Genomic DNA, 10,139 nt, shown 5'->3' on the forward strand with positions numbered 1-10,139 from the left:
GTACCCTACAGGCTTTACAGCCTTAGGTGTAACAACAATAGACCCAAAAACCTTTCTTTTGTTGAGTGAATCTAATTCAGCTTGCATAGCGCCTTTCCATTTATCCCAGTCATGTCTATTTTGACAATCATTGACAGATTTTGGTTCAGGATCATCATCTCCACCCATGATGTCACTCGCTATAGAATAAGAAAATATCTCATCAATATTTTCCATTTCATATCGGTTCCATATGATATGTGTATGACCATAGTCGATTGATATCTCTTTGTTAGTATCATCAACATCTTTCTCATGAGAGGTTTCGGTATTTACTGTTTTATCAAGATCATTCTCTTTGTGGTCAATTTCTTTTACAAGTGCTTTTCTTTTTCGTGGATTCTTATCCTTTGAACCGATTGGTCTTCCACGTTTTAAACGTTTTTAAGATTCATGAGCTATCTTATTATCTATTGCCTTACTTGGGATCTCAACTCGAGCTGGAGCATTAGCAGCTGGTATATGAGATTTAGTAACTCTATTTGTATCAGTAAAAGCATCAGGCAATTGATTTGCAAAGTTTTGCAAGTGTATTATCTTTTGAACCTCTGTCTCACATTGTTTTGTTCTTGGATCAAGATGAGACAATGAAGGCACACACCATGAGACATTATTTTCTCGTTTTTTATTTTCTCCCCATAATGCTGGGAACATTGCCTCGTTAAAACGACAGTCATCAAAACGGGCTTTAAATACGTCACCTGTTAAAGGTTCAAGATATCGTATGATGGAGGCTGTTTCATATCCAACATATATTCCCAACCTTCTTTGAGGTCCCATTTTTGTGCGTTGTGGTGGTGCAATTGGAACATAAACTGCACACCCAAAAATTTTAAGCTGGGAAATGTCTGGCTCATTGCCATAAATGAGTTGTAATGGAGAGTACTTATGATTTGCACTTGGTCTCACACGAATCAGTGATTCAACATGTAAAATTGCATGACCCCAAACTGACATAGGAAGTTTTGTTCTCATTATTAATGGTCTAGCGATTAGCTGTAAACGTTTGATCAATGATTTACCTAAGCCATTTTGTGTGTGTACATGAGCAACAGGGTGTTCGACAACAATTCCCACAGACATGCAATAATCATTAAAAGCATGTGATGTAAATTCACCAGCATTATCAAGCTCACCCTTTTAACAGTGTAATCAGGGAAATGTGCTTGTAGTTTGATAATTTGAGCAAGAAATTTTGCAAAGGCAATATTGCGAGTTGATAATAAAGAGACATGAGACCATCTGCTGGATGCGTCTATCAAGACCATGAAATATCTAAACGGTCCACATGGTGGATGAATTGGTCCACATATATTACCTTGAATTCTTTCAAGAAACATTGGTGATTCCTTATCAACTTTTAAGGATGAAGGCCTTGTAATTAGTTTTCCAAGTGAACAAGAGGTACATAGAGGCATTTTATCTGATTGGGGGATCTTTTGATATTTCAGTGGATGACCATGTGTGTTTTCAATAATTCTTTTCATCATTGTAGATCCTGGATGGCCTAGTCTGTCATGCCATAAGTTAAATGTCTCAGGATCACAAGAACTTTCCTTTACTGCCATATGTGCTTGAGGCATATTAATGTGTGTATAATGCAAACCAGAGTGGAGCATTGGCAGTTTTTCCAATATATGGTCTTTGCTCATGATGTGTAAATATTTCTTATTATCAACAGTCCTAGACTGAGTATCATATCCGTTATGATATATGTTTTTGAAACTCAACAAGTTTCTTGTTGATTTTGGGGAAAATAAAGCATTCTCTATTAAGAGCTTTGTACCATTTGGTAATATTAAATTAGCTTTTCCCACTCCTTCTATCAAGTTTGCAGGACCTGACATTGTATCAACGGTTCCTTTTGTTGGTTTCAACTCATAAAAATATTTCTTAGATTTAAGTATAGTGTGTGTGGCTCCACTATCCGCTATACATATATCTGCATCATTTGTCTGCTCTTGTGCTCCAGTGGTATTCATTTTAATCTTGAAAATATAAAGAGAAATAATAATAAGTGTATAACGAAGACATTGTGAATTATTTTATAATAAGAAGTTTATTTATTAGTTGAAAACGTTACATGAAAAGAAAGACTACTGAAACATAATAAAGATACATATAATAAAGGAAATTACATAATTGTTGCATATAATTATTATGGTTTAGCAACATTCGTTTCAGAGTTCCATGTTATTGTTAAAGTCGGCGACATTCATTTCGACGTTGATATTATTAAAATTATCCACATGGTTCATCTCCTTTTCTTTTCTTTTGAGAGAGGCTTGGTAAAGTTCACATAAATGTGAAGGTGTACGACAAGCCTTTGACCAATGGTTTGCACTTCCACATCTGAAACAAGAAGTGCCATTGTTTTCGGACCTACCAGCTTCATTCCTTTTGTTATACTGGTTGGGATTGGTATTTTGTGGAGTGTGGTAATTGGGGGTTCTTTGATTTCGACCACGACCACGACCATGGGAATTGCCTCGGAAGTTATTATTTCTTTTGAAGGAATAATTTCGACCATTACCTTTACCAAAATGGCCACGGCCACGCCCTCATCCCCATTTTCTTCCAGAGTCTTTAGTATCATCATTAATAACAACATTTGCTTCTGGAATGGCTAATGATCCAGTGGGACGAGCTTGATGATTTTTCATTAGTAGCTCATTGTTTTTCTCTGCTACGAGGAGAAATGAATTTAGATCAGAATATCTTTGAAACTTTTGCAACCGATATTGTTGTTGCAAGTTTATATTTGATGCATGAAATGTGGAGAAAGTTTTCTCCAACATATCTTCCTCCGTAACAGTTTGCCCACAGAATCAGAGCGTTGAGCATATCCTGTACAAAGCAGAGGTGTATTCATTCACCTTTTTAAAATCTTGGAACCTGAGATTGTTCCATTCATCTCTAGCAGTGGGAAGTAAAACTTCCCTTTGATTATCAAATCTGCTTTTTAAATCTTCCCATAAAACGTATGGATCCTCAAAATTTGAATATTCAAATTGCAACATTTCATCAATGTGTTTATGGAGGAAGACATCGGCTTTTGCCTTGTCTTGATCGCTACATTCGTTCCACTCCGTTATCGTTTCCAAAACACCCATTGACTTGAGATGTCGCTTAACATGTGCCGTCCACGGCATATAATTTTCTCCGGTGATATTAAGAGCCGGGAATTCAATTTTTGCGATGTTTGCCATTTTTTGTTGCTAAACATAAATAAGATAAATATTAAAATCTAAATACTCATTAAAAATGAGATAACATACAAAGGTACAACTATAAACAAATAAATGAATACATAAGTACTAAAAAGATGAGGTGGAAGCTCATACATTAAGGTCGGCAACAATATTAATATTATGCCGGCCAATATTAAAACCGGGTGAATCATCTTCGAATTTTTTTTCTTGAATAGCCTTGAAAAGAAAACTGTTTGTTGTGGAAAAAATGAGGTTGATAATTGGTAATTTATAATGGTAAATTATAACCGTTTTGCAACGGTTATATTACCGTTTTATAGCCGTTATATACATATATATGTATTTGTAATAAATGAAGTATTACATAAATGTTATTTTATAAGATATAAAATCAGGATGTATAATAAGAAAAAATGTTAGTATTCATGAATGTAAACTCTAAATTAAATGTTAGTATGTGCGTATAAATAAAAGTTAGATGCATAAATAAATATTAGATGCATAAACAAAAATGTTAGGTACATAAATAAATGTTAGTAGTCTCATAATTATTATATCTCCAGAGCAATAGGTCCCATGTACTAATTTTAATTTATCACAGAACTATATTATAAATATACTGTTATAAAACTAGCCTAAAAAAAGTTTCACTTGAGATCAACCTTTCTTTGTAAAACTGAGTGATAACTGAATAATATTAAACACAGACAAGTAGACTATACAATTTTTATATCTCGTCGCTCTCTTCGAAACAAAACGTTATATAGAAAAGAAAAGAAATAAAAACAAAACTGGTGGGGCCTATAAATAATAATTCGTTCGAATTATTTCCTTTACTGTGCGCTTTTACTGTGCATTTACTGTGCGCATCAAGTCATCCATATTCATAACACTCCCCCCTGGATGACACTTTGCAAATTTTGGGGTAATTAAGTACTGCCTCATTAAAAACCTTGCTAAAGAAAAACCCAGTGGGAAAAAACCTTAGCTAAGGAAAAAAGAGTGCAGTCTATAGCTCCCCCTCAAGTTGCAATTTGTAAGGCATCACATTCTCCGTACATGACGCATGCCAATGTCATGAACATGTTTCCTGAAAGTTGCTGTAGGTAGTGCTTTTGTGAAAAGATCGGCTGAATTATTGCTGGATTGGACATATCTCATCTCGACCTGATTGTCTTTAATAAGGTCCCGAGTATATGCAAAGAATCTTGGTGGTATATGTTTTATTCTATCACTTTTGATATACCCTTCTTTCATTTGAGAGACACAGGCGGAATTATCTTCATGGATAGGAGTTGGACTTCGATCTTTCTCTAGCCCACAAGAAGTCACTATGTGTTGTGACATAGATCTTAGCCATACACATTCTCTTGAAGCTTCTTGTAGTGCAATGACTTTAGCATGATTTGAGGATGTTGCGACAAATGTTTGTTTCTGAGAACGCCATGAAATCGCGGTTCCTCCGTTCATAAATACATATCCAGTTTGAGATTTTGCTTTATGAGGATCAGATAAATAACCTGCATCTGCATAACCAACTAACCCTTCTTTTGAATCGTTAGGATAAAACAAGCCTAAATCAACAGTGCCTCGATGTAACAACTGCCACTAAAATCAATAATTAGGAAGATAATTAGTCAATAAGAAAACCCTAATTGAGACACCCAATTAATTCTGCACTAGCCTTAAAATTTTCAGAACGATCGGAATTAGGATCAGGACCCCTAAAGCTCGAGGGGGGCAAACCCTAGTTGATAATTATCTAAAATAAAACGTAGCTATGTTCTGATCTATACCCGAGCTAGGCAACCTATGAATTAGACTGCTTAGCTTACGGACCGTAAGGGGGTTAGGCATACGGTCCGTAAGCGAGTCTCAAAAATCACTATAAATAGCCAACATTGGCACTTAGCTTCTGTTGTTCAAACGTCGCACAGATTCCGTCTGTACGTCGAGTTATAGCTGTTACACTACAATTAAACACACACACGATCACGAGGTGCTGCCGCAATCAGGGTAATAACTCGATCGCTATTACGATTCAACATCCGATCGATTATAACTATCCAACAATTGTCCGAGTGCTGCTCAAATTGAGCTTGTACTTTGTTATTCATTGTGATTTCAACTTGAATGTTTGAGTGCTGTTCGAATTCGGACTATACTCTGTCATTCATTGTGAATCCATTGGATTATTAAGTATCGCACTTGATAATAGTTGTGAGGGTTTAATCTCGTGAATTGACGTAACTGCTGAATTAGTTACTAATCCCGTTTGTGTGTGCATTGTTATTTAAATTAGGTTAGCAGGCTAATCAGTAAAGCTTATACTCTGCTCGTAAATCTGCAATGTGAGTCATTCTCTTTTTTATCAACTATTTTACAAAACTCCAAGTTATTTTCAAAGTTATAATTACAGGGATTAAGTCTTTGTAATCACCAAGTTACAGCCGGTATGTGGGGTTTTGTATACATTACTTGATAATCTTCAACATTGGGGCAGCCAATGGGTGATATGACCATAATCACAGACACCACTGGACAGGTGGGCCAGTGGGTCGAGTGGTAAAGTACCGTGGGTAGTTGGTTTGATAATCAGAAACATTGTAATCGCTCTTAATACTGTGAATTATAACTAATGTGTCGTTTTAGTAAAATGAATGATTCACTCAGTATTTCCCCGCTGATAAAACCTTTTTCAAACATGTTTCAGGTGATATGATGTGAGCAAAGAAAGAAAAGTGCCGTGAAGCACTCCCAGCTTAGAAAAGTGGCTCAGTATAAATAAATAAAAGAAACATGTTTTGAAAATAAATGATTTCCCGGAGAAATCATATTATTGTAAATTATGGGATTTTATCCCTCAGTTATAAAACGAGCAGTTTAAATTATTGAAGGATCCTGTTTTAAAAAAAAGACTTCCGCTGTCGCCTAAATTAAATACCGCAGGATTTCTGTCCCGCGGCTCCTGAAACGGGTAAAACCGGGTCGGGGGCCGTGACAGAAATAAGGTGGTATCAGAGCCACTGTTTTAAGCTTACTGATTAAGCTCACTGTTCTAATTAATTTAAGACTATTGAAAAACAATTAGGAAAATTTTATTTGTCATTCTGTGAATATATGCTTATCAACTGACTAATTGTTAAAATTACAGTATGGGTAAACAAAAGATTTCTGCTATCTACCGTAAATTAGATAGTACACCCAAAGAACCGGGAACCTCTTCCTCCAAATCTCCTGTCAAGTTAGAGGAAGGAATCTTTGTCCGTAAGGCAAATTATGAAAACCCACTTACACTGGAGAAAAGGAATTTGATTATTAGGAAGGGTCAAGAGAAAAAGAAACCCCAAACCAAGAGAGTGAGGTTTAACCCGGAAATTCAGGAAATTAACAGTAATCCACCAGGGGAAAATAACTTTGAAGAAAAATGGGCAAATCTGTATCTGCTCGCTACTGTAGCAGAAAATGTAAATCTTTAAACTCTAAATCTAGGAATAAGTACTTCCCAGTAAATAAATAAATAAATAAATCTGAGTGTGTTCCGTTTACTGTTATGTTGTACAAATTGGTGTGCAATAAAAATGTTTATTTTTTAAACTTTGTTCCAAAGTTTTAACTTCACATTTTGTGCATTTTGCATATATGCAACACAGCATGAGTGAGCTATACGAGGCGTTTCAGAACCTCAACCTCTATCCTGTGCCAATTGAAGTCTCCCACAACTTCACTGGTTACATTGCTGACATAGAGGAACCTCTGGAATTCCAAGCTCCACCGCTGGAAAAAGCAAAACCTAAAAAGAGGAGAAGATATGTAGGGTGGCGAAAGGTGCGCAGAAGGAAACCTAGGAGACTCCCTAAAATAGAAAATCCTGTGAGTGTGAGCAAGGGAAAAGAAATAGAAATCGGAGAAAGTTCCAAACCAGCAGAAATAGGGATAGACCTAAAGCAAAAGGGAATAGAGATCGGAGAAAGCTCTAAACAGCCTGAGGAAATCACATTCCAGAACGAAATAGACCGCCTACTGGATAATTGTGATATACTAGAGCCTATCAACGATAATCTCTTCTCTTATCCTGCTACAGCCCAATTCCCAATAAACCTAGGACCAGCTATTCCAGACCCACTAGTTCACACCCGACCATTAGGCCAAATGGAGGAATGGTGGACCAATGACTGGCAATTCCAAAATATAGTCAATAGTCCCTATAGTTTTCTCCCACAGTTTGATCCAGAACCTATCCCTAATCCGCCAATGAACTATGAAAATTTAGCTGAACTGCGTCAGTTTGGTGAAGAACTGATAGGCACCGGGAATAGGATCCGGGAAATGGGGGAGCAGATCTCTTGGAAGTACGACGAGAGGGAGCGTCGTTACTGAAACTGCCAGTGAACCAAAAGATAGGATGGATTTGGAAAAGTTTGTTTGTATTATAACTAATATAGTAAAACTGACTTTGTAAAATGGGCAATAAAACAATGTAAGATAACCAGTGTGTATTGAAACAGGTATAATGTATAAAACAAAACAGAAGTCGAGGCATCGACAATTTTGGCTATGCTTGCATGTTATGCTGATCTATGTGTTTATCTGTAATTTTGTTATCAATACTTAGACACTAATAATTTCTATCAATACTAATTAGCAGATGGAAAACGCTAATAGTGAACCAGTTAATGAAGTAAATCAGTCTGAGCAAAATCAGGAAGATCAATATATAACTAGACAAGATATTGAGCACTTTATTGCTCAAGGGATAGCCAATGCTATTACAGAAATTGTGGCTGTTGTTCAGAAACCTGCCGAACCACAATTAATTCCTAGTAAACGTACTCCGGAAGATAACGGCAGTAACAGCATAAATGGAGGCGGCAATCATGACGATCATGATCCGCAACAGGCCCCACTCCCTAAGAGAATGAAAGCTGCAACACCTGGTTGCACTTACAAAGAATTTCTTGCCTGTAAACCCGCAGAATTTGCAGGTAATGAAGGGGCAACTGCAACACTGCGTTGGTAAGAGAAAACCGAAGCAGTAATTGCAATAAGCAAATGTACTGAAGAAGATCAAGTGATGTATGCGTCAAACTTGTTCAAAGAAGGGGCGCTAGAATGGTGGAACACGGTGTTACAAGCCAAAGGAAGAAGGGTGGCCTATGCGATGAATTAGGAAGAATTTAAGAGTCTTGTCGAAAGAAAATTCTGTCCCGAATACGAGAAGGAACAAATGGCAAACAAGTTCCTGAGCCATCGTATGATAGGAGTAGACTGTCGAGGGTATACTTCGACATTCTTCGAATATGCGAGTGTGGTACCTAACCTGGCTTCGCCAGAACCGGTACTCATTTCCCGTTATATTTGGGGATTAATCGGAGAAATCCGTAACATCGTTAAAGCTGCGAGACCACGCACAATTGACGATGCTGTGGAATTAGCTAATACCTTAACCGATGAACTAGTCCGCACAAGAGAAGAAGACCGTAAGAAGGAATTGGCTCAGAAGATTACCCAAGGATTTCGTACGGGTAATAATAACCGCTTTAAAAGAAGAGGAACAGGGCAATCCTCAACCCCGCCATTCTGCAGAAATTGCAAAAGAAAGCATTTTGGAAGATGCTATATAACCTGCAATTTTTGCAAATCAGTAGGACATAGTGAAGATAATTGCAAAAAGAAAGCCATAGTCTGCTATAACTGTGGAGAAACCGGACATTACAAAACAGAATGCCCTGAATTGGTTAAAGCCACAGATAATAAAGGCCAGCAAACTGAAGGGGCAACTAAGAAAAATGCGCGTGCATTCCAATTGACCACTCAAGAAGCCGAACTTATTCCAGACGTAATAGCGGGTACGTTCTTAGTACATAACGTCTATGCAAAAGTATTATTTGACTCTGGTGCAAACCAAAGTTTCATTAATACTGCATTCTGCCAAGCTCTTAACTTACCTCTAACTACCCTTAGGCAGATCTTTACTGTCGAAACGGCAGATGGAAATTCTGTCAATATAGACAAGGTTTTGCAAGAAGGAGAAATAGAATTGTTAAGTCATAAGTTTTCTGCAAACCTATTACCTATGAATTTAGCCGGATTTGATGTAGTATTAGGAACGGATTGGTTAGTCACCAACCATGCTCGAATCCTGTGTGATAAGAATTCCGTAGAAATTCGTACCTCCACAGGAGAAGTAATATCAATTTCAGGAGATAGACCTCGAAAGCCACTAAAATTCATTTCAGTAATGAAATTGGCTAGTTATTCAAGGAAACAAGAAATGGTGTATATGATTTCTGTAATCATCAACACTAAAAGTAAGGAACTCCAGGACATCCCTATAGTTTCAGAATACCCAGATGTTTTTCCTGAAGAATTACCTGGTTTACCACCTGATAGGGAAGTAGAGTTTAGAATTCATTTAATTCCAGGTACTACACCAATAGCTAAGACACCTTATCGATTAGCACCTACCGAAATGCTAGAATTAAAAAAGCAGTTAGATGAATTACTAAGCAAAGGATTTATACAACCTAGTTCATCCCCTTGGGGTGCACCAGTGTTGTTTGTGAAAAAGAAAGATGGATCAATGAGAATGTGTATCGATTATAGGGAATTGAATAAAGTTACAATTAAGAACCGATACCCATTACCTAGGATTGATGATCTTTTTGATCAATTGTAAGGAGCTAGGTATTTCTCTAAGATAGACTTAAGATCAGGATATCACCAGTTGAAAGTGCAAGAAGAGGACATACCTAAAACTGCTTTCAGAACTAGGTATGGTCATTATGAGTTTACAGTCATGCCCTTTGGATTAACAAATGCTCCAGCCGCATTTATGGACATGATGAATAGGATCTGTAAACCCTACTTGGATAAATTTGTGATCGT

At 36.9% G+C, this 10,139-nt stretch overlaps 1 protein-coding gene across 1 annotated transcript; it reads right to left on the reverse strand.

Annotated features, from left to right (window-relative positions):
* Positions 1-2,652: 2,652 nt before the first annotated feature.
* Positions 2,653-3,414, reverse strand: LOC118485975. Its single transcript, XM_035982529.1, has 2 exons — positions 2,916-3,414; positions 2,653-2,722 (listed from the first exon to the last, which is right to left on the reverse strand). Exons 1-2 carry the CDS (start codon positions 3,246-3,248, stop codon positions 2,702-2,704), a joined length of 354 nt encoding a protein of 117 aa, XP_035838422.1. The 5' UTR covers positions 3,249-3,414; the 3' UTR covers positions 2,653-2,701.
* Between the last annotated feature and the right edge of the window lie 6,725 nt (positions 3,415-10,139).

The sequence above is a fragment of the Helianthus annuus genome, chromosome 13 (assembly GCF_002127325.2).
Source record: "Helianthus annuus cultivar XRQ/B chromosome 13, HanXRQr2.0-SUNRISE, whole genome shotgun sequence".
NCBI classification, from domain to species: Eukaryota; Viridiplantae; Streptophyta; class Magnoliopsida; order Asterales; family Asteraceae; genus Helianthus; species Helianthus annuus.

Coding starts and splice junctions, on each gene's coding strand:
- LOC118485975 (XM_035982529.1), bottom strand. CDS start 3,248: ATGGCAAACATCGCAAAAATTGAATTCCCGGCTCTTAATATCACCGGA. Junction 2,723..2,915: donor GGTTCCAAGATTTTAAAAAG/GTGAATGAATAC, acceptor TCCTCGTAGCAG/AGAAAAACAATGAGCTACTA.